General features: G+C 43.9%; 1 protein-coding gene across 3 annotated transcripts in view; it reads right to left on the bottom strand.

Moving 5' to 3' along the window:
* The window catches only part of CREBBP (CREB binding lysine acetyltransferase), a 70806-nt gene that overhangs the window by 36825 nt on the left and 9064 nt on the right, over window positions 1-24917 (bottom strand). For 2 of the 3 annotated variants that reach the window (XM_080981439.1, XM_080981440.1), the window contains exons 3-10: window positions 19741-19920; window positions 14488-14737; window positions 11085-11198; window positions 10047-10289; window positions 9229-9325; window positions 8812-8934; window positions 1991-2108; window positions 1289-1481 (exon numbers count right to left, since the gene is read on the bottom strand). In XM_080981439.1, coding sequence (XP_080837565.1) covers window positions 1289-1481; window positions 1991-2108; window positions 8812-8934; window positions 9229-9325; window positions 10047-10289; window positions 11085-11198; window positions 14488-14737; window positions 19741-19920 — 1318 coding nt within the window. The remainder of the gene's footprint in view (window positions 1-1288; window positions 1482-1990; window positions 2109-8811; window positions 8935-9228; window positions 9326-10046; window positions 10290-11084; window positions 11199-14487; window positions 14738-19740; window positions 19921-24917) is intronic. The other variant, XM_080981441.1, reaches the window with a different exon arrangement.

Here is a 24917-nt window from a genome sequence, read left to right as displayed (position 1 = left end):
CTGGAGACCTAGATAGAATTCTCACGGTTTTGGCTGGTGCACCAACGGCATTCTCTCCTTGGCAGACGGAAGCCTGTCACTGCCACACCTTCCACAGCATCTCAGCTGAACTGCTGTAATGCACAGGGGGAGGGGGGGCAGCGTACCTTATGGCAGCTCAGAATGGCAAAAAAACCAACCTATTGCGAGAATCTACAAGTATGGAAGACAATGCCAGTCCTGCAAGAAGTTCACCGGCTAACAGTTTGCATCTTGGTCAATTCAACATGCTGCTCTTGATCTTGACAACAAACCACCCTAAATTCAGGCCCTCTCAAAGAGCACCTTCTCCAGATATCATCCTTCACAGAAGCTACCTGGACATCTGCAAGGAGCAGGACCTTTTCATTTGTGGCACCTTCCTTTCAGACTGTTAGAAGGCAGGAAAGTACTTTTGCCTGGGAGGGCCTTTGGGCTCTAGGGCAGTGTTTTTCAACCTTTTTTGGGCAAAGGCACACTTGTTTCATGAAAAAAATCATGAGGCACACCACCATTAGAAAATGTTAAAAAATTTAACTCTGTGCCTATATTGACTATATATAAAGTAATTCTCTTGAATAGGAATCAAATAAACACAAATCAAATAAACACAAACACTTAACATCAGTGGTGGGATTCAAAAATTTTAGTAACCAGTTCCGACATTCAAGCATGGTTTAATATTTTTTTCTTTAATGGCAAACAAAAACGTTGCGGACCGTTCTGTGCTCAGCGGGAATCGATCCGCTGATCCCCGCTGAGCCGGCGGATGACAGCTCCGTCTCCGCACTGTGTGCGGAGAGGGAGATGTCAGAGCCCCGCTGCTCTCTATGGGGAATCGGATGAGAGCGGATCGCCTGTCCGCTCTCATCCGATCTGATCCCCACCCAGGACAGATGGAAAATAGGGTGGACACAGTCCGGCGCCTACCTAGTGGGCGAAAATTTGACATTTTTTAAAAAAAATCTTTCAAATTTTTCAATTTTTCCCACGGCACACCAGGCAACATCTCGCGGCACACTAGTGTGCCGCGGAACAGTGGTTGAAAAACACTGCTCTAGGGGATGCAAGCATGCTGCTGCTCAACGTGGCTTTATATACATAGTACTTTCCTTTCTGGGGTGATTTTATTCAATACTGCTTTTTCTTTGTGTGTTATTATTGTAACCCACTTTCTGTGCCTCGTGAAAGGCTGAATGGTGCGCCACAGATATAGAAGCTGACCCAGACTTCCTTGCTCCACTTGTCCATTCCTTTTGGGAGTACTTACTGGGAGGTCTCACAGGCTGGGCTTGTCCCACAGCTGCCGCCACCTGTGGAATGCCAGGAGGCTGAGTCCCGGGAGCCTGTAAGGCTGGCGGATTACCCAAGATCCCTTGCTTATGTAAACGAGACCTCCGCTTCTCTTCTAGCTCCTTTTGTATTTTATATATTTTCTCTGCCAATAAATGGTAATATTCATCCTAGAAGGGGGAAAATGTTAGGATTAGGTTTTAGAATATATTAGAAAAAAGCAGCAAGGATGACTGATTAACACTGGCTTAAATTTTATTTTGCATGAAAAGTGATCTGAAGAGTTCTCCTTCATAACTTGAGTTTTAGGAATCTGAGCGCTATGCTGTGAAGACCAAGACACTTCCTGGAACTTGACCAAAAAGTAGACTCTTCGACAAAAGGAACAATGGCTAAGTTGGCAATAACAAGGCCAGAGCCAGTCCCGCTTCTGTCAATTTATGAAGGCTATCCCTAGTAAGATTACAGTATTTTCTTTAACCAGTTGATCTTCCTGCCTGTGGACAGGAAGACTTCTAGGCACTCATTGGTTTGCTGAACAAAGGAGGCGCAGCACTCAAGATTTCAGGAATTATATAATAATCCCAGGCTGTTTCAGTGGAGGAACACAGTCAAAAGGAGCCACTTTCAGCCACACAGGACTTCACAAGACCAAGCTCTTGTCTGGTACAGAACCTACCCTACTGTTAGCTGATTCATACATATCCCCTTCTACTTTCCTAGCGTAAGCCACCAGATTCTCCATCCGGCGATCTTTCAGTGCTGCTGGGTCAGGAGTTGGGAAGATGGCTTGCACGCTGCAGAAAGAAGAGACATAAATTCCATCACGAATGCTGCTGGAAGACCTGGGTAAACCTTACTTTCCCCTATCTGCCTACACCATGCAAAATGATTTCAAAAGCCCAGTTTTCTTTTCTTTTTTTTAAAATAATTTTTATTAAGGTTTTAAACAGCAAAGAAAAAGAAAAAACATACACAATACATATAACAACAACACACACAAAAAACAACACAAAATTCAGCAATAAAAAAAACAAAAAACATAACAATTAAAAACAATATCTCTTTTCCATTTCCATTTTTAAGTTACTTATTTTCTGGACTTCCTCATACCTCCCTCTTTTGTATTCCAATCCAAATTGTTTGTCCAGCAGTTTCTTTTCCACTTTTTTAATCCCAATCTTTAGTTTGATAAAATATTAAAATATATAACTTCAACTTCTTTAAACCTAATCCTTGGTCTTAGTATCATATAACGTTAAAATTTTCCCTCTTAATATCAAATTTCCATTTCTTTAAACATCTTTAATCTTAATCTTTAATCTTAATCTATCATTAACTGTAACCTGTACAGCTGGAAACCACTTGTTTTCAATCTAACATCACTCTAACATTCCTTAATTTTGCAGTGTTTCTGAAGATAGTCTTTGAATTTCTTCCAATCTTCCTCCATCGACTCTTCTCCCTGGTCACGGATTCTACCAGTCATTTCCGCCAATTCCATATAGTCCATAAGTTTCATCTGCCATTCCTCCAGCGTGGGAAGTTCTTGTGTCTTCCAATACTTTGCAATGAGTATTCTTGCTGCTGTTGTTGCATACATAAAGAAAGTTCTATCCTTCTTTGCCACCATTTGGCCGACTATGCCCAGGAGGAAGGCCTCTGGTTTCTTAAGGAAGGTATACTTAAATACCTTTCTTAATTCATTATATATCATTTCCCAGAAAACCTTAATCTTTGGGCACGTCCACCAAAGGTGAAAAAATGTACCTTCAGTTTCTTTACATTTCCAACATTTGTTATCGGGCAAGTGATAGATTTTTGCAAGCTTGACTGGGGTTATGTACCACCTGTATATCATTTTCATAATATTCTCTCTTAAGGCATTACATGCCGTAAATTTCATACCTGTGGTCCATAACTGTTCCCAGTCAGCAAACATAATATTATGTCCAACGTCCTGTGCCCATTTAATCATAGCCGATTTTACCGTTTCATCCTGAGTATTCCATTTCAGCAGCAAGTTGTACATTCTTGACAAATTCTTAGTTTTGGGTTCTAACAATTCTGTTTCTAATTTGGATCTTTCCACCTGGAAGCCAATTTTCCTGTCCAATTTAAATGCCTCCATTATCTGATAATAATGAAGCCAGTCTCGCACTTTGTTTTTTAGTTTTTCAAAACTCTGCAATTTCAATCTATCTCCGTCTTGTTTCAAAATTTCCCAATATTTTGGCCATTTGACCTCCATATTGACCTTTTTCAAGGCTTTCGCTTCCATTGGTGACAGCCACCTTGGGGTTTTGTTTTCTAACAAATCCTTATATCTTAACCAAACATTAAATAGCGCTTTCCTGACAATGTGGTTTCTGAATGCTTTATGTGCTTTGACCTTATCATACCATAGATATGCATGCCATCCAAATACATTGTTAAAACCTTCTAGGTCCAAAATGTCAGTGTTTTCAAGAAGTAGCCATTCTTTCAACCAGCAAAAGGCTGCTGATTCATAATAAAGTTTGAGGTCTGGCAGGGCAAATCCACCTCTTTCCTTTGCATCTGTTAGTATTTTAAATTTTATTCTAGGCTTCTTGCCCTGCCAGACAAATTTAGAAATATCTTTCTGCCACCTCTTGAAACAATCCATTTTGTCCACAATCTGCAAAGTTTGGAACAAAAACAACATTCTAGGCAATACATTCATTTTTATCGCAGCAATACGGCCCAGCAGTGAAAGCTTCAAATTTGACCAAATTTCTAGGTCTTTTTTCACTTCAGACCAGCATTTTTCATAATTATCTTTAAATAAGTTCCCATTTTTTGCTGTCATGTTAATCCCCAAATATTTAACTTTCTTAACCACTGTTAAGCCTGTCTCATTCTGAAACCTCTCTCTTTCAATCGGTGTTAAATTTTTCTCTAAAACCTTGGTTTTTGACTTATTCAATTTAAATCCTGCCACTTGACCAAATTCTTGAATCAGTTCTAAAACCCTTTTAGTACTAGATTCTGGCTCCTGTAACGTCAATACTAAGTCATCTGCAAATGCTCTCAATTTATAGTGTTTAGTTCCGACCTGTATACCTTTAACCGACTGGTCCCTTCTAATCATATTCAGCAAAACCTCCAGGACCGAAATAAAAAGAAGTGGGGAAATTGGGCAACCTTGTCGTGTCCCTTTTTCAATTTTAAGTTCTTCCGTCACAACATTATTTACGATTAGTTTAGCCTTTTGTTCTGAATAAATTGCACTTATACCATTCTCAAAACCTTGGCCTACCCCCATACCCTGTAAATTCTTCTTCATAAAATTCCAAGAAATATTGTCAAAGGCTTTCTCCGCGTCTACAAATATCAACACTGCTTTAGTGTTTATATTCACTTCTAATTTTTCCAAGATATCAATTATATCCCTCAAATTGTCAGACAAATGTCTTCCTGGGAGAAAGCCCGCTTGGTCTTTGTGAATCTCTTCCATCAACACTTTTTTAAATCTCTTCGCCAAAATATCTGCAAAAATTTTGTAATCCACATTAAGTAATGATATAGGGCGGTAGTTCTTAAGTTGTGTCTTTTCAGTCTCTGTTTTTGGTACAAGTGTAATATATGCTTCTTTCCACGACTCTGGTGCTCTCTTCCCCTCCATTATTTCATTGCAGACCTCTTTCAATGGTTGAATTAACCATTCTTTTAAAGATCTGTAGTATCTAGAGGTCAAGCCATCTGGTCCTGGAGATTTACCCAGTTGCATGTTTTGAATGGCACCTTCTATTTCCTGTTCAGTTATTCTATGGTTCAAAATTAATTTATTTTCTTGAGATATTTTTTGTAATCCATTTGTTTTCAAAAATTGGTCTAAGTCTGTTTCTTTCATTGGCCCTTGAGTATATAGTCGTTTAAAATACTTCTGGAAACAACTTCTGATCTCCGCTGGGTTCTGTATATTCCTTCCTTCCACTTCTAAGTTCGTAATCGTATTTAGTTTTTGTCTCTTTTTCATTTGCCATGCCAACAATTTGCCACATTTATTGGCCGATTCAAAAGTCTTTTGTCTCATTTGTTTAATTTTCCATTCTATTTCCTGGTTCATCATTTTCATATATTGTACTTGATATAACTTTAACTCTCTCAGAATCTCTTGAGATTTGGGATTTACTCTCAGTCTTTTTTCACATTCATTTATTTTGTCCATTATTTTATCCTTCTTCTCATTTTGAGTTCTTTTCTTTATCGCATTCTGTTGTATTAAGAACCCTCTCATAACCGCTTTACTTGCGTCCCAGATTACTCTTTTCTCCACATTGGAACTAAGATTTATCTCGAAGTAATCTCTCAGAGTTTTTTGGGCCTTCTTAAGAAATTCTTCATCTTTAAATAAGGTGTCATTCATCTTCCATCTGAAGGAGCCAGTTGGTGTTAGTCTCATTTCCATCTTAACAGCATTGTGGTCGGAGCAAATTTTTGGGCAGATTTCCACCTTTCTTGTCCTTGGTGCCATTCCTCTAGTTATCCAAATTTGGTCAATTCTTGTCCAGGTCATTTTGGCTTCAGAAAAGAAAGTTCCCTCTTTAGCCAAGGGGTTTCTAATTCTCCAAATGTCCACTAAATCCAAGTTGTCTGTCATATCAAAAAAAGTTTTCGGTAGTCTACCATCCTTGGTGACTACCTGTCTTTGTGCCTTGTCCATATAAGTAGATACCACTCCATTCATATCTCCCATCAGAATCGTGTTATAGTCCATATGGTCCATCAGGGTCTCATGCAACTTCTTAAAAAAAATCAGATTTCCCATCATTTGGTACGTAGATTCCTACAATCAGAAATTTTTCTCCTTGTGTTTGAATTTCAATTGCCACAAATCTTCCTTGGTCATCTTTAAAAACAAATTTCGGTGATAAATTGTCTTTTGCGTAAATCACAACCCCTCTCTTTTTAACTTTGTCCGACGAAATAAATTCCTGACCAAGTCTTTTATTTATCAACAATTTCCTGTGTAATCTTGTTATATGTGTTTCTTGTAAACAAATTAGGTCCAATTGTTCCTTTTTTAATATATGAAATACTGACTTCCTTTTCTGAGGGGAATTCAAACCCCGACAGTTCCATGTTAAAAGTTGCAGGGCCATGATGTTATTGTTTTAGTTCTCCTCCTACTGCACCTAGTGCCTGTTCCTCATCCGTCGGTGGTATCCCTTCTTTCGAACGGTCTTTTGGTTCCGGAAATAGTTCTTTTTGTAAGTCTTCTCCGTGGTCTCTGCAAAATTTGTCTTTGTCGTCTTCCGATCTTATTTTCCTCTTCTTTCCTTTGTAGCTAAAAGACAGGCCTTGAGGGAGTTCCCACCTAAAGTTGATACTGTTCCTTCTCAGCAGGGTAACCAAGTCTTTGTATTTTGATCTGAGATCCAGAAGGTATTTCGGAATATCTTTAAATATTTCCACCCTTGTCCGTTGGATTTCCAGTGTCTTCTTAAAATGTAGGCCCAAAATCTTATCCCTCTCTTCTTTTGTTCGAAAAGTAATCAAACAATCTCTCACCTTCTTTTGTCCTCTTCTCCCAAGTCTAAAAGCATTTACTATTTTGAAACTGTCTTTTGCCAATTCTGGATCCCAAAAGTCCAAAAATTCCTGCGTGAGAAATTCAGCTAGATTGTCCTTTTCCACCTCAGGTACCGATCTGACCCGTAAGTTCACTTGCTTTTCCTTCAATTCTATCATAGACAGGGTCAATTTATGGTCTTCCAGTTGTTTGTGCAGTGTTGGTATTGTCTCTTGGACCTCTTTAACCTCTGTAGCAGAAGTTGTAGCAATTTCTTTAGCCTCCTCAGCAATCTGGCGTATTGAGGCCGATTCCTCTAATAATTTCTGAATAGTCTCTGTATTAGTATTTACTTTTTGGCCCAAATTATTTATACTTGCAGTATTCTGATTAGTACTTGTTGTATTTTGATTGATACTTATTGTATTTTGATCAATCTTGTCACATGCCTCTGCTACTTGTTGGCTTATTCTGTTTAAAGATTCATTGACCTTGGCCAAGACTTGAGCAAAGACACCATCACTTGTCGTACCTTTTACTTTTAATTGTGCCGATGAGGCTGTTGTTGAGGTTCCAGAAGGGCCTGAGGCCGAAGATCTCCTTTGTAATCCTTCTTCTGTGCGAATAGACCTTCCCGACCTTGTAGTCGATGCATCCGCTTTCTCTTTACCATCTGCCATTCCTTTAGATAATGCTCAAGGTCAGTCACGCAGTTAAAATCAAACAGTGGAAATTTCCAACAAAGTAGTGTGAGAATTCCTCAAGCCAGCTACAGTTTCAATTATAACAAGTTGTAACAATTCCAAATTCCACTAGGGGGACACTGTAACAGTCATAAAAGTTCTTGGATACTTTAGTTTCTTTTTTAAGCCCCTCCAGTTTATTCAGGAAGAAAACAGTCTATACCAAATATTAACTTAGGATCAGGAGATATATACTCACATAATATGTCCAAACTTTTATTTCCTGTGCAGGACTAGCTGTCAAAATATATTGCAAGACAGTACCTCTCTTTCTTTCCTAAGTTACCTCTGGAGATCCTTTCCCAGGGAATTGAACGATGGTTTAATCCCTTCTATTCCACTTCTTTGTGAAGAAATCACATCCACAATTCTCCCCCCTTTTCCCTCAGTTTAAGGAGGAAAAAGTCCAGGTCAGATGGTTGGATTAAAGTCCACTATACGTGCTTTTCCAATGCTTCCGCTTTCAAGTTCAATGCTTTATTTTATCTACAAGGAAAGAGGCAGACTTCCTTTTTATACCTCTTTCCGTTTTCGGCCAAATTCCGAATTTGTACAGTTCCAATTAGATTATATCCTACTCATGGATCGTTGATTTTCAAGTCCGAATTTCAAGGAAAAAAGGCAGCGCTCTCCGGTCAACAGCTTGCGGCTTCACACCACGAACGAGCAGACAGCCCACAGCACAGCGCTCTCCCCCGCTCCGATTCCGAGCCCGTTGCCGGGCTTTTTACCGGGTTGGGGGGGCGCCAAATGTGCCCGCTGGGTCCCAGGCTCACAGGCTTCCTCCGCCTGTGATTTTTGAGGGTCCCCCGCTACGCCGAAGCGGGATTCGACCCTTAGTTTCGTGGCGAGATTTCCTCCGATCGAGGAAATCCGCCATTAACCGCTGGCGCCACCTCCGGAAGTCCAAAAGCCCAGTTTTCAGGTAATTGGGAGAGATTCAGTCTTCCCCTAGGATGGCATAATTGAAATTGATGATAGTTACACCCTGAGAGAAAATGTGGGTCTAGGGTTGGGTTGTTGAAAATAAAAACGTAAGTGGAAAGAATGGAGAATCTTCTTAAACCAGTTCTGACTGTAACCCTCCACCCCCCCTCCAACCCCCCCCCCGAAGCCTTCAGACCCATGAAACCCCCAAACGCCAAGGAGCAGGGCTGCAGCTCTGGCAAGACTCTTGCCCTGCCCCGCAGCAAGTCGGGTCCGCCCACGCGACACACTTACAGTTTGTGCACTAAGTGATTGCGCAGGTCCTGAGTGACATGCTCGTGCCAGGCTTTCCTCACCCCGGTGCTTGAAGGTGGTGCAGCTGTGGGCATCGAATTTGTGCCATCATTCATTAAGGAGCTAAAAGAAAAGGCAGTGAGGGAAACTCTTGAAGCTCTCTGTTGCATTCCAGAAAAGTCTTGTTTTTAAGGCTAAGAAATTATCCAGTAACTGACTACAACAGAGCAGGTAATGAAATTCAAGTGCAATTTTGCTTTTGAAGGGAAAATAGAAAACAAAGAACTGAGGAGTTACTTGGAAAAGGGGACTATGAAACAACTGGGAGAAAAAGAGTGACTAAGGACTAGTTATTTCTACAACTGAAAATAGGAATCATGTGTAAACACTCAACAACCCTTTAAAAACATTTCTTACTTTGCTGCCCCAAGTGAAGTCGGAAGCGCAGTTTCTGGGATCATGCTAGGTTGCTGGTCTGTTATTCCTCCAGCAGTCAGATTCATTTGATTAGTTCCTTTGGAATAAGATTATCCCTCGTTTAGTTCAGAGGAAATACCAGTCAATTCACACCATTAAATCACTAACATTTTTATATGTACCGTAGGATAGATCAAGCAAGATCCTTAACTGTATAAATAGCGGTCCTACCACATTCACTATTTTAAATATATGTTTGTTGTTGTTTAGTCGTTTCTGACTCTTCATGACCACATGGACCAGAGCACGCCAGGCACTCCTGTCTTCCACTGCCTCCTGCAGTTTGGTCATTTCCAAAGTTTTAGTATATACATTACACCTTTTCCCTTACAAGTCACCTCTCTCACGACTTCCCGGTCCATCTCTCCTTGGCATTCTACTCAAACAGTATTCTGCTGCAGATCCTTTTCTTCCACCCTATTTCATCTCATATATTTACCTTGTTGTTGTTAACTGCGGTTAACAGATTCACTATTCCCCCCCCCCCCCAAGTTCTACACCAGGAAGGATGAATCTGTGGCACAAGCGTGGGTGTCAAGGAGGACAAGAGAGAGAGAGAGAGAGAGAGAGAGAGAGAGAGAGACCAAACACAAAAAAGGGGAGGCTCCACTTTTTTGCAGTTTGTGAATGAGGCTGCAGTTACATTTGCTGTTGTATTTCTAGTAAGATTTGTACCCCCTTCCCCTCCATGCCCCCCAAAGCAGTTAACATTCGTTTGAAACCCACCCCACCCCCCTCCTGCATGCGCCCGCACCTACCCAGTGCATTCATGGTTCTCATTTGCGGGTGAGCCTGGGGCTGGGCGGCTGGCTGGCCTTGCACTTGGGGCGGCAGGGGCGCCTGCTGGGACTGGTTGCCATAGGGCAGGCCAAGAGCTGCGTAGGCTCGCTGCATGGAACTGGGGTCAATGGGGTTCGGGTTGCTCAAAGAAGGAGTCGTTGCCTGTCCCGTGCCAGAGGCAATAGAATTCTGGATGCCACCAACTGGGGACCCCAGGAGTGCTGCAAAAGAGGAGGACAAAAGAAGCATGAAATGCTGTTGGACAGAGCAGAGGAACCTGGCCAAGATGTTGTTGGATTTTTAAAACCTTGACTGAATGGCCTTCATGCCCTGCCTTCCCTGTAAGAAGCTTGCGGCAGTGTACATGGTTCTCCACCCCCCTTATCCTCACAACAACCCTGGGGTGTAGGTGAGGATGAGATGGCAAGGGTCTTGAAATAACTCTGCCCTTTTACAGACTGGAGAGACCTGGGCCAATGATAAGAACCACACCCCACTGCCACACACGACTGAGGAGCAGGCACATTAACTGACCCTTGCTCAGTTTGTGTTTCGATTGCTATAATTGTCATCCAAGACACCTGGCAACAAAGAGAGATCTTTCTAGGGATTCTTCTAGATGCTGTGAATGGAATCCAACATAGTGGAAGTGGACTTGTGCAATGAGATCCCATCTTTCTCCTCAGTTCTGCAGTCTTACAAGCATGCCAAAACCATCTCTGGGGGGTGGGGTCCCTCAACCCTCCACAGCAGATTGTAAAGGGGTGCTGGGGGTGTTGAAGGCAGGGAGAGAGATCCCATCACACCTTCTCATGTAGAGACGGCATGAGAGACACCCTTACAGTTTTATGCATGATTATCTCAACTTGCTAGCGCAGGTTTGCGAACTAGCAAATCACAAAAATAATCAGAAGGGGAATTAGGCTGGCATTACATTTACACTGGACTTCTTCAGGGCAGAATCTCCTAAGTATGTATTCCAAACCAGACTTTTCTGAACACTGGTGAATACGTACGTTGCTGGTTTCTCTTGTCACTGGCATTTTTCAATGGGAGACACACAGGACAATCGTGCCGCGTGCAATTCTTCCAGTGGGATATGATCTGACGTGACGATGCACAGTGGGCAACTAGGACAAGAAGAGAAACCATATGCAACATCTTTATAGTTTGAAGGATCTCAGTTCCACTCTGAGGTCACCTGTTTTCTCCAGTAAATGCTGCAGGAGCATTTGAAAGTTCACATCTATGAACAAGGAGCATTACTGGAAAAAGCAAAGCAGACAACGCAGCAGGAGAACATTCTACATTGGTGTAGAAACGGAACACTGACAGTGTCACCTATTAGACTAATGAAGATAAGGGGACACAAATAATTTCCTTATTCTATTTTATCGTTTTAAAAAGGCTGTCATGACTAAATGGTCTCCTACCAAAGGTAAGTAACAATAACTTATAAAAATGAAATATTTGAAAGATGCTTCATCTATTTAAAGCTGTTTAGAGGTTCTTGGCAGGTAAAAGGATATATCTAAATATGCATAAATGGCAAACTTAAATAAGATTATTAAACATTAAATCCACCTTCCATGACCATAATAACATAACCCTCAACATGCCACTCAATTATAATGGACGGAAAGGACAAGAAATGCAATTCGTACACACTGCACAGCTGATCTCCCAAAGATATGGACTCAGCACTGATGCTTCGCCACCAGAAATACAAAAAGTAAACCTCAGAATTCTTAGCAAGAGAATGCCAATTGAGCTTAAATCCACTCATAGGGCTTTTGCAATTGCGCCCCCAAAAGGGAGTAGAGATTGTGTCTCAAAAGACCAGGCCCCATCCTGCAACCTCAGACCCTCTCAGTTCTTCCAAAGCAACAACACACCCCACTTTAGCCATTAATCCTTGAATAAATGCAATGTGATGAAACCAAGGTGGACATTGTGAAGGAATATGCTACGGACACTGTAGAGGGAGTTCTCCTTCCTCCACTGGAGGCCCAAGTCTGTTTCTCCTGGGCAAACAGATCCAGAGCAGGGAAACTGAGAGCAGGCAATGTCTTCAAGTCCAGACCCCCCACTCTGCTCAGGCAATACTTCCACCTGGACTAGGAGGGCAGGGCCTGGGTGGACTGCAGTTTTTGTTTTATTATGTATTCTAATTATTTTTGTTTTGTTTTGTTACGAACTGCCCTGGGATCTTTGGATGAAGGGTGGTATACAAATTTAAACAAACAAACAATAGCAACAATAGCAGGACAAGTCAAAGCCCTCCATGTCACGGCCGGCACAGTTGGCCTTGGGTTGCAGTGCCCAGGAAGTGGCTCCTCCGTTGTCGTCCCCCCACTACAGTGGACTGCAAGCTGGACTGGGATAGGGAGAAGCCCCAAAGGTTTGAGAAACAGTTTAATACAGACATTCTCCAAACCTTTCAAGACCACTCCCACCACCACCAGCAATGCCTGGTCTAAGAGAACCCATCCTGGAGCCAAATATCTTAGCTGCTCTCCAAACATCTGCTGTGTGCCACACTTCTTCCCTGCGGCTTTGGCTCTTGCAAACAAACAGTGAAACAGGAATTACAACGGGTTTAAAGCCTGTGCAAAAGCAGAATTCAGAGGGAGGTCTAATTCTGGCTGCCATGAACCTATGAGGGAGGACAGTGGTAGGTTTGGTCTGCTGGGGCAGCAGCCCACTGTAGGAGGGCCTTACAAATCTTTCGTTACTAGTCAGCTGCGGGGGAAATGCCTGCCCTGCCCATCACACGAACGGGGACCCTGGCCTCACACCCGACTACCATCTTATTGGCAGGCAAACTTTTTGAAGTGAAGAGTCACATTCCTGGAACAGAAAAGCAGCCTTCTCTCCCTTTTGCTCTCGTATCCTTTGGAGGATTGTGAGAACGCTCTCAGTGAAATTCACCTTGGTTTCAGCAAAGCATTAGACAAAAATCTCCATGACATTTGGGTTAATTAAAGGCAGCGTAGATGATAAAAACCACCAGGTGGGTTCACAGCTGGTAAAAAGAGTGCCCCAGAGGGATGCACGCCCATCAACGCTCTGCATCAAGCCGGGGGGGAGTTTCAGGGAGGTGCTGGAGGCTGTCCTGGGAGCAGCCTTGTTACATTTTTATCAATGACTTAGATCAGGTATGTCCAACTTCTAAGAGACTGCAATCTACTCCCAGTATGAGTAGTCTACTGCAGCTACAAAAATAGGCTAATACAAGTTTAGGCTGCTTCAGCAGAACCACTGTTTCTAAGAAGAAACATCATGGTACACCTGTACCAGCACAAGCAGACACCTTCATTTGCCCCAGCTACAACAAAACATTCTCCCCATTTCGTCCTCTACAGCCACAGCAGGCGCTGTAACTCTCCAATGGTTTGACTTCCCCCCGAAGGCACACTCTTCCACTGTCTCCCGAGACAAACAGATGCCAACCAGTGTTTTTAAGTGGTGAGAATTAACAGGCCCACTTTATTCTGCATTAGTAAGACTGCATCTGGAGTCCTGAGTCCAGCTGTGTGTGCCACACTTCCAAGAACGCAGGCAAACTGGGTTGGTTCAAAAGGGGAATGAAGTTGGTTGGTAGTATGAGAAACAAGTCTTATGAGGAAAGGTTGAAGACGGAGAGGAGGCATAGCAGCCCTCTTCCAACCCATGAAGAGTTGTCCCAGAGAAGAGAGAAAAGAGGGAACACAGAGGTTTAACAGCATGAAGATCAATGGGGTAGATTTCAGCTTAACTTTAGAAGAGTAAGAACAGCTTGGCAATGGAAGCAGTTTTCTGGGAAGGGGGCCTCCAGCAGAGGGTGGGCAGTCATCTCTTTGTCGTGTGTAGGGAGGGGAGTACTCTAGCTCTGGATCTCCAACGTTAGCAGGGGGTCAAGCTAGATGCCTACATGGTCAGGGTGGGACTTGTGACCCCAACTTGCTCAGCCTGCCAAAGTACTTCTGAAAGGATCCGAGTGTCCTGTCTGTCTCCTGCTGCAGGTTTGTTGCAAGACCTTGAGGACTGCAGAGAAAAGCAGCAGTAGCCTGGACCTTCTGATGAGGCCAACAGGTGTGCTTCTAGAGGCAATCTGCAAATCAATACTTATTATCCCACCTGCTTCCAAGTGAACCGAGGCATGGTGAGAATTTCAAAAACAGTATAGGACTAAACCACAAGGGAGGGAATTAACCCCCAATGCCAGAAGCCCTGGAGAGCTACCTACTCCGTATATGGGCTGATCTGGAATTGGAGAAATGCCTCCTGTTGCAATAAAGTCAACTCGGCCATGACGCTCAGACTTAAGGAGGCCCAGTTTCACTGACCAGAGAGAGGGACACAATCGTGCAGAAGACAAACAACTGGAGAACCATATACCACAGACCTCCTGACATGGTTTTAAACCCTTGCTCTTACCTTGACAGGCCTTTCCAGCTTGACAATGTGTCATATGATTGAGGACATTTTTCATGGTTCGGCAGTGGGGAAGGGCACATGGCCGCACCTCTCCGTTGGCTTGCTCTCGTCTCTGACACTTGTGAGCATGAAGTAGCAGAACCAACTGTTGCTGAATAAGTTTGCGTTTCTCAGGGTCAGCTGTTGGCCCGGCTGCCATTGCCTGCGTTGGTACAATTCCCACCTGCTGTACCTGGGTTTGCATTTGAGACTAAAAAGAAAGACAAAACATTTTTGTATCACCTTACGAAGCTTCACTTAGGACAGAACAACTTGCAATGCAATCTTATTAAAGAGCATCCATTTGATCACCATCTCAAACTAATTTGCCACAACTAACAGCCACTAAGATTCCACCATGCAATTTTTAGCATTTACTTTGTGGGAGAACTTATAGCTATGCACTCTACCCTGGACATAAATACTCAGAAGTGCCAGTAAATTCAATGGGAACTCCTGAGGTGTGCTGTGAACCAGATGTATGCATGATTCTAAACATGTTGCATGCAAGTCTCGCTCCTTTCAATGCAGTTGCCATCCACATGAGATTAGATGAGAATGACTGACAGTTTAAGCTACTTTGCCTCCATCTGAAAGCACCTGTTGTTGTCTACTTCCACATTTGTTGCTTTCCTTTTTAATAATATTTCAGCAGGCAGTATGTTCTCTTGCTAAATTATCACCAAATCATAACTAGCACTCCAAGCAGTTCAATGTGGACCACCTCAGACATACTTGGAGGTCAATTCACACTTCTCCAGATCACACTTGTCAGTTTAAAACCGGTATTTTAAAAAGCTTTCATTTTTAGTTTGGGAAACAGGAAACCATTCATGCTTATTCAGCAAAGAAAAAGTTGCTGCCATCCCAAAGAATTAGAGATATAAAACAAAAACTGCAGTGCTTTTCCTGGGCCAACAATAGCTGGCATAGAAGTGTCCTAACAGAAGCAGGCACTGTTCCTCAGACTTTGCTAAGTATGTTCTGCAGGTATAGAGAACAGAACACTCTCAGGTCAGCAGGTACTGACTGGCCCAACGTCGCCTTCTTTTGCACAAGGCAGTTTCTGAAGGGAGCCCATCCGCTTCACTTCTGAAGACACATCCAAAACCCGTGACCAAGGTGGGGATGACCCAATGGGGAAGCTGCCAAGCCCAGCAGCCCCACCAATGCTGGGGCTCTAGTGTGCAGAGAGACAGCTTGCTCTTCTCTGCTAGAGGCCTCCAGCTCCTGCCTTCTCAGCAAGTGGAAGAACAGCAAGGCAGGGAACCCCAACATTTCTCCTTCACTCTACAAAAGCAGCACCTGGTTCCTCCTTGGTTTGGAAAATGCTCACCAGTATCTTCGAAAGCTTTAAGGATTGGTGGCTCCTGCAAGCAGCCAGAATTTGGACCATTTATAAGGCCTCAGAAAGCCTCAGGCCTTGGCCTTTATTTTATTATTATTACTTGCTAAATTATTTATTAAATTAGTATAGCGCCCTTTGCCTGCAGGTCTCAGGGCGGTTACAATGTAAAAACACAATATAAAAGCACAAGATACATAATAAAAACAAACACAACTCAGTAAGCTGTGCCCTTCCCAACACATTTTAGAAGGGCACTGGGCATCAATCAGCCCAAGGCCTGGTTAAAGAGGAACCTTTCCACCTGGCGCCTGAAGGTGTACAATGAAGGCGCCAGGAGAACCTCCCTGGGGGGAGCATTCCACAAATGGGGAGCCACTGCAGAACAGCAGGAGAAAGTGTACGGGGCTGGATCAGGAAGGGGGAAGTGAAGAACACTGCCTCCTCTTATGAGAGTAGGCCCTTCTGCTGAATCAAAAGCTGTTCTGTGACATGGATGGCAGCACTGGATTTAACATCAAATATCATTTATGTTCATATATAGCACCATCAGTGTGCCTAATGCTTTAGAGCAGTGGTTTTCAATTAGTGTGTCGTGGCACCCTGGGGTGCCTTGAAAGATGGTCAAGGGTGCCATGGGCCACCCTGGCCTCTGTCCCTCTTTCCTTCCCTCCTTCCCCTGATGCCCTCTTGCATCTCTGCTTCCCAGAGGCTTGCACAGTTGTTTATTGCAGCAGCCCCTGCGACAAGCTCTGCAGGCGAGTGCTGCCTCTGGGGCTGGCTAGGGGGTGCTGGTCGCCAGGAGCTGAGGTGGCCTCAGAGCGAGCAAGCAAGCAAGCAGGCCAGGGAGCCCAGCCAGTCCACCAGCCCCTGGGGCTGGGAATGGACAGACTAGTGGGAGGTCAGGCAGGCAAGCAGGCAGTGCGCTGGCCTTTCTTGTGTTTGCTGTGTGCAAGGCCTGTCTGCCTGGGAGCTGAGTGCCCAAGGCTGAAGGGGAGCCTTTCTGCCATGTAGGCCTGGCGACGCCCACTACTGCCCCCCCAGATAAGGTGAGGGCCTCATGTTCTCCTCTTGACCAGTAAGGCTGGGGGCATCCTCTTCCCAGGCCCCTCTCTTTTGGGGGGCAGCTCAGAGACCAGGGGCAGCAGCAGCAGATGACTGGAGGACTCCCAAGGAGAGGGGAGAGGAGAAGAGGCTGCCAGCTCTGGGGTGACATAACTGGGCTCCCAAGCTAGGGTTGCCATTCACTTGGAATTTCCCAGATATAGCCGGGAAACAGCCGTCAGAAACAGTGTCAGGGTGGAAATCGCTGAAATGTCTGGGGAAAATCTGGACGTATGGTAACCCATGTTGGAAGTGTAGATTTTGGCAAAATTCCTTTAAAATAGCAGCTCAAAAACTAAAAAATGAGAAAAAAGCTCAACAACTTTGCCAAAAAAGCGCTCAACAACTTTTGTGTCCAGATTTCCACTTTTGAAATATGGCAACCCTATCGTAAGCCCCACAGGGGTGCTGCAAAAAGAATGTAGTTGGTCAAGGGATACACTGACTCAAAAAGGTTGAGAACCTCTGCTTCAGGGAGTACAGGAGGACAGGCCATTCTGTCTTCAGGAGCAAACCCTCTAAAATTTGAGAAAAAGAGGCAGAGGAAGGGGAAGGGGAAGGGGAAGGGGAAGGGGAAGGGGAAGGGGAGGCACGAGAAGAGAGGGAAGCAATATGTGGTTCTTCCAGCTGCACATGCTTAAGATTACACACAGCGCATGGGAACTAGGGGGTGAAAATGTGTCTTGAAGAAGCGTTTACATGACGAGAGGTGGCAACACGTGAGGAAATCCAAGCACTGGTGGCCCCAAGGGAGAAGGGCGAGCAAAGATCAGAGCTGGAGAAAGGCCATGCAAGGTTCTAAAGGCAAGACAAGGAGCGTGAGGAGCAGCATCTGGGAATGGGATTTTAGGAGGGGTGTCAGGTGATCAGAGAGGTGAGGAATAATTTTGGCAGCAGAGTGCTGAACAGACACAAAGAGACCAAGGTTAGATAACGGAAGACCAATGAAAAATATAAGGTCCCTTCCCCACCACGTTTTTCTTCTGACAAAAATATAAATTTATTGAATTTTTTAAAAACTATCAGTAAGTCTTTTACCCACTCGCTCCCATTCAATAACACACACATACGTACATGTGAGAATTGATCCCTGGATGAAATATTCAGATATCAAACTAAAAATGAACACAGCTGATTCTTCATTTTCCATGTCGCTTAAATTCTTAATGGCAGCATGTAATTTAGCCCTGCAGTCATTAAACCCCATTCTCTTTCAATAAAACTAATGCTGTGACCCACTCAGCCATTTCCTCACTAATGTTGCGAACAGCCCTGAGACCGGCAGGTATAGGATGGTATACAAATTTAATTAATTAATTAATTAATTAATAATTTTATAGGGCTGCATTATCAGTTTGTTTTGTGGTCTCTAACTGTGCCCAAATACACCTGAAGAAGTGTGTATGCACATGAAAACTAATACCAAGAACAAACTTAGTTGGTCTCTAAGGCGCTACTGGACAATTTTTTAATTATTATTTTTTTGTAAAGGCCATGGGGTTTACTAAGGTCACCCAGGGACAGTGTGTGCAGAGATACCAAGAGAAAGAGGAGAAAAGCAGTGGAAGAGCTTATGCCTACCAAAAAACTGAAAGAATGCTTAAGTAAGAGGAGAATCGTGGAAACCTAACGTGTAAAAGGGATCAAGTAGGGAAGAGTGATCAAGTATCAAAGGTGTTTGAAGTATCAAGGAGGTTTTAGATTTTGCAGTGTGGAGGGCCAGTGATCTTTGTGAAGGCAGGGGAATGCTGAGGGTGGGGGCAGACACCAGATTTAGAGGTTGAGAGTGAAGCTGGAGGAGGAAAAGGCATGGCAGATGGAGCATGCGCCAAATGAGGAAGGAGGACCAAGAGATGGTTTCTTGAGGAGGTATTGACACATTTGAAATGGGGCTGGGGGGCGGGCTGGGAAAAGGAGCAAAGGGTCTGGTTGCGTGAAGGAGAATAATGGAAGGACAGATGGGAACCCAGAAAACAGGACAGGGTGAGGTGGGCACATCTGGAGAGTTTAGAGGAGGACAGCAGGGTAGTCAATTCATCAAGCAAGGAAGACAGGAGGAAAGATGAGAAGGGACAGCTAGAAGAGGAAGAGATCATAGCAAACTGTTTCAAGAGTTTACTCCAACTCATATTTATGGTTAAAAATCTGAGGTTTCCAAATCCTGAATGGTCTTGCACTGCCACCTACCTCAATTTTTTCAGAAGCAAAAAGTGTTTTGAGTTGCCAAACATGAGCAAATAAAACCCTACAGAAATATATTCCTTCCTTGATATAGAGACTGAAGAAATTATACGCACTATACGTTTGAAAAACACCCCTTTCATTTATAGATACGTCCCCCACTGTCCATTTTTTTGAAGCAAAAAAGTTGCATAACAATTAATGTTTCTCATTAGCTTCCTTACTTTCAGAAAAGTTGCTAACAGATGAAATTCCCACAGCACGACCCATCAGAGCTGTTCCTGAAAACTGCTGAAATGAATGCTGCACAAGGATGCCAAATATCCAGCTAAGAAACAGTATCTGCGCACGTGCATCTTAGCAGGCAGTCTGGTAAAACGGTCCAAAATATCACACTGACTGCTGTGACTCCAGGCTATTCCGGGTGCCTCTATTTCCCCATGTCATATGACAGATCCAACACAATTTCTACTGAATATAAGAAGTTGTCTTTTTCAGGGCAATTTTTACAAGTTTAGAAAGTTTGTGTCAATGGAAGGCATACAAGAACTATGGAGAAAAATTGTGAGCTGCAGAAAACTCACCATATTTGGCACACTGGTAACTGAAACACTCTTGATGTCTGAAGGAAAAGGAGACAAGCTATTTGCCATGCCTGGCTTATTTGGTAATGGAGAGTTGACTCCTGCCGCTCCTCCCATCTGCTGCCCTCCAGCTTGACTAAATGGCTGCCCGAAGGGATTTGGGTTACTGGCCATTCCCATCTGGAATGAAAGCAACATGATTACCATTAGTGCCTTGAAGTCAACCAAATGCGGGTATAGACAGTAAGGAAAGCCATCTATTTGTCTGAGTCTCAGGTACAAAAGTACAGCTGGCTGAATGAATAACCTGCCCCTATCTTATGAGTTAGCGATCTAACCACAGGTATGGTTTTGCTTTACCCCAGCCACAAACTGCAAATATTTCTTTTGAAGAAATGAGATTTACTACTCAACATGGTGTTAAGCACACAACCCACAAAGAGGAAGTTGTTTGCCCGTTACCTTTTTATTCCTGCTTAGAACACTTAATTGCAAGGGCTGCATCCTTTGTGATGGCCCAAGGATTGAAGCGTGCCACAATGGCCAATCACATATTGGAAGTGGAAAGCAGAAGAGCAAATGGCAGCTTCTCTGTCTACTCTGACAGGCAATGCTTAAGAGTTTGCAGTTCTGATGCTTGAACTGGCAAGCCCCTGCTCCTGCAAGTAGGCAGGCCAGTTCCTGCCCCTCAAGCCTCACTTTTGTGGCCTCCATAGTTTCTAAGCACTTTGTGTGCAAGCAGAGCTTCAAGTGACTACTGCTCTTTGTAAGTTTCATCATTTTAAGTGATATGAACTTTTTCTATCATCGTGACTTATTTCATCATCTTATTTTTCTACCATCGTGACTTATTTCATCTTTATGCTCTACTAACAACCTTGAAAGTTACATTGTTCCTCAATTACTAATCAATTACTCATCTGCAAGTGTAATTATGCAAAATTTATAAGGGGGGGGGGGACTACTGCTGAAACCTCAGTGCTGGGAGAGGTAAGTGCAGGGCTGCCAGCCTGATGCACAAAGGGGCAGAATGGCAGCTGTTTTGCTCTCCCTGAGTCGACCAGCCAACCAGGGTCCAGGAGGCTGCAGTGGCTGCCTCTCTCCTCTAAAGGTGATACTATTTCCACTGCGGGAGGCAGTGGAAGACAGAAGTGCCTGGCGTGCTCTGGTCCATGGGGTTACGAAGAGTCGGACACAATTAAATGACTAAACAACAACAACATTTAGGAATATTTTTAACTGTTATTTCCTTATTTATGGCTCTCTCTAAGCAAGCTACCAATTTTTTTCATTATCAGATGGGATGTACATTTTTAACACCAGCATATTTTTCCTCCAGTTGAGGCTCTCTGCCATTTGTGACACCAGTGGAGCAAACGGTAGCAAAGGAACGCCATGATTCAGTTGTGTCCTGAGGGAGCACAATGCTATGCAGAACTACAAAGTGTTAGGCATTACCAGGCGTCCTACTGTGGAAAGTGACAGTGCCAAAGAACAACTCTGGAGCCTCAATTTTTTTTAGCCCTGTTCCCTGGAACAAATTGTCAGTGCATCTGAAAATGTAGGTGGTCAGTTTTCTACACCTTTTCAGTATTCAGGCCCTGCTGGTGTGCTTGCATTAGAGTTTATATATTCACTTTCCACTCCCAACACCTCACACCTTCAGGATTAGGGGGCTGCATGCTTCTGGAAAGCAGCTGCTGGAGACAGGAGTGGAACGGGACTCCTGGTCTTCACGCAGAGCTTCAAGTGACTAGTCTGGACAAGCAAGGCTCCTCCAATATTCTTATGTTGCTGAATACAACGATTTACATGAGAAGCTGCCTTACACCTAAGACCAATGCTGTCTACTCTGGCAAGCCGCAGCCCTCCAGGGTCTTTCCCATCACCTGCTTTTTTAACTGAAAAAGCTGCCAGGAACTGAGCCTGTGATACCTTCTGTATGCAAAGAGCATGTTCTGCCAGTGAGTGGCAGTCCTTCCCTGTGTAATTCTCGAACAAAGTTGCCTTAAGACAACATTCAAAGGGCAAAGCTTAGACAAACCTCTAACTCGGTCAATGTAAAGCCCAGCACTTTTGCCGTGAATTAAATAGCAATTATTAAAAACATGCTTCCGGTTGCTTCAGTGTAGGTTAAGACATGCCTTTAAATGCTGTTCACAGTTCCACAAAGCCAAGCTGGCCTCTGCCCTTGCCCTCATTGCACTGTCTGCTACAATCTGCTGAAAGGGGTGTGTGTGTGTTGCAGCACATGCCTGCAACATGGAATGTGCACCCCCATATGGTGTGGGAAGAGACATACCTTTCTGAGGTTCTCTCTTCCTTTTTGTCGTTTTATTTGCAATCCCCTTACATCATCAGACTTACTGCACCCTCCTGCAAGTGTTGAGGATTGGGCCACATCAAAAGCTACCTCAGCATCTCATCTAATCAAAGGCCATCAACACCAGCCTTGTTTCCCATTCTGGGGCTGACCAGACACCTCTGAGCACAAGGCTAACTCCCAGGCCTGCTGTTTGTTCCTGGCACTGACCAGAGGAGCGCTGCATCTGAAGCACTCACAAATTTGTCCAATCATTTTCTTATAGTCCATCTAAGCTACTTGTTGCAAAGAGTTCTCAAAGTCAATTATGCATTATGAGCAGAGAGGTACCTCCATCTAACCCCACCCTCAACACCCTGAGGAAAGCCACAATTTCAAATTACAACTCCCATCAGCCCTAGCACACATGAGCCAATGCCAGTGATGGGAGTTGTAGTTCAGCAACATCTGGAGAGCCAGTGGTCCCCTACACCCTATACTGTCTAATTCAAGTGCTTAAAGCCCTAAATTTTATCTATTCTATTGTTTATTTATTCAATTTGTATAGCATGCTTTATCTGAAAATTTCAGGGCGGTTCATAACATAAAGATAAAAGATAAAAACACAAAATACATGACTTGTGCCCCAAATATCTGACCACCTCCATCCCTACCGACCTTCATGGGTGTTTAGATCTCTTTCTGTGTGAGTGGGTCAGTTTGTGTCTCTTGGTAGTTCCACCACCCTCAAAAGTGTGGGGAATGGCACTCCGGGGGGAGGTCTTTCCTTGTGGCAGCCTCTAAACTGTGGAACTCCCTCCCCCCAGAGGTGCTCCTAACACCTTCACTGTACAGCTTCCATAGCATGCTGAAGACGCACCTCTTTGCCCTGGCCCTCAAGAGTTGCTTTGCTGAATTTGTACCATTCTGCTCCATTTAGAATGGCTTTCCTTGTTTTTATAATTGCAAGGATGCTATCTGTGGCACTGTTTGATCACTGGCTGAATGAACCTAGCTGGAGTGTGGGCATGGTCCAGAACCTGGCCTTGGCTATAAGAAGAGACTTTGCCATCCCTCCTCCTTGGAAGCAGACCCACAGGAAGATGAAGGAGCAGGGGCTGGTTGGCACTATCCTGGCCCCTGCCTGCTCTCCCGGCCAGAGAAAGAGGAGGGCGGGGAGAGAGTGAGTGTATTTGTCGGCATCAGTTGCTTGGCTGCCTTGTCCCACTTAGTATTTGCCTGCAGGTTAGAGGGGTCTTCTGGCCGACTGCAAAGTGCTGCAGATTTGACTGCTGGCTGAGTGAACAAAGCAAGAGCAGTAAGAACTCTCTTACCAGCAGTGGGCTGGACTGTGGTCAGGTCATCCCCAAAGAGGCTAACACCAAAGGATATTGCCATTTGGGGGATTTACAGGACAGTTAGGATTTCGTTTGATGGGTTCCTCCTGAGGAGCAGGAGGTAAGGGGAGAAGTGTGGAGAAGGCATTTCAGTCTTCCAAATGGCAGTGTAAGGTGTGCTTACTGCTAGTTGCTAGCTTATCATCTGTGGCCCTCATCTCTGTGCTGCGCTTAGCGGTGCTGGGTGATGGTGTTATGATTTGCCCAGGTGTGTGTGTCATAGGGGCTTACAATGATATGACCCCAATTTCAGTGGTGGTGGACAGCGGAAGGTACAGTCTGAGCAGAGCGGTTGACGACCATCTCAGGCAGAGGCCTAGATGTTTGGTCCCCATCCCCAGTTTCAACCCACACTTCTCTGGAAGTTCCTGGTAGCTTATCTGCTGAGTCCTCTAGTTTAGTGGCGGTGCCATTAAACACCAGATCAGCCTGTAACAAGACCTTGTGCTGAAACTAAGTGGGTAACGGTTTGGGAGCAACACTGGGAAAGGTCTAAAATTACATCCTTTAATATAATTCCCACTGAATGTAATGAAAAGGGGGGGAGGAGAGTCCAGTTTTTTTGTAAGCAAAGTTTGTCGGTTAATAAAAGAAATCTGTATTATGCTTCCAAGAAGCACCATCCATGTCAAGAAAACCATGGCTATTGCATATTACTGGCATTGAAATACAGAAAGTGAAAATAATAGAAAAAGACAGACTGCAAAGTAGGGTCAGAAACGAAAAGGGGGAAGGCTGAAGTTTTGGAAAGTTAAAGGTACAAGATGGCTGTAACTAGAACACTGACAACAAAACTGTTGCAAAAATACAGAATGTGGATAATAGAAAACAGGTATCAACGTTAAACCTGCTTGTGGAAACTTAAGTCAGCCTAAAGTGAAGGAACAGCTTCTAAATGAGTTTGACCAAAACAAAGTTGTAGGATAACTGGGATTCTAGGTGAATCAAAGAAAGAGGTAGAAACAGTGCAGGACTATAAACACCACAACGTAGGTTGGAAAACCAGTGCAGTTGACCTTGCAGCTGTGGTTACTAAGGCTCAATTCATTTTTTATAGAGTTACAAGCTTGGTGGATCAAGGGAATGCTGTGGATGCAGTGTATCTTGATTTCAATAAGGCCTATGATAAATTCCCCCATGATATACTTACGGACAAGATGGTAAAATGTGGCCTGGATGCGATAACTGTTAGGTGGATTTATAATTGGTTGACTGACCCAACCCAAAGAGTTGGGTTCACTAACGCTTCCTTGTCATCATGGAGAAAAGGGACAAGTGGGGGACTGCATGGCTGCAGGGCTCTGGCCTGGGCCTGTTGTTGTTCAATGTCTTTATAAACCTGGGTGAAGATACTGAGGGGATGCTCATCCAATTTGCAAATGACACCAAACTCGGAAATGTAGCTCATGCAGCAGAAAACAGAATTGGGATTCAATATGACCGTAACAGATTGGAGAACAGGGCCCAACCTAAGAAAA

The sequence above is a fragment of the Podarcis pityusensis genome, assembly GCF_964106645.2.
Source record: "Podarcis pityusensis genome assembly, chromosome: 14".
Lineage (NCBI taxonomy): Eukaryota > Metazoa > Chordata > Lepidosauria > Squamata > Lacertidae > Podarcis > Podarcis pityusensis.
Note: the sequence above shows the minus strand (reverse complement) of the source record. Positions and strands in the feature narration are given on the sequence as shown.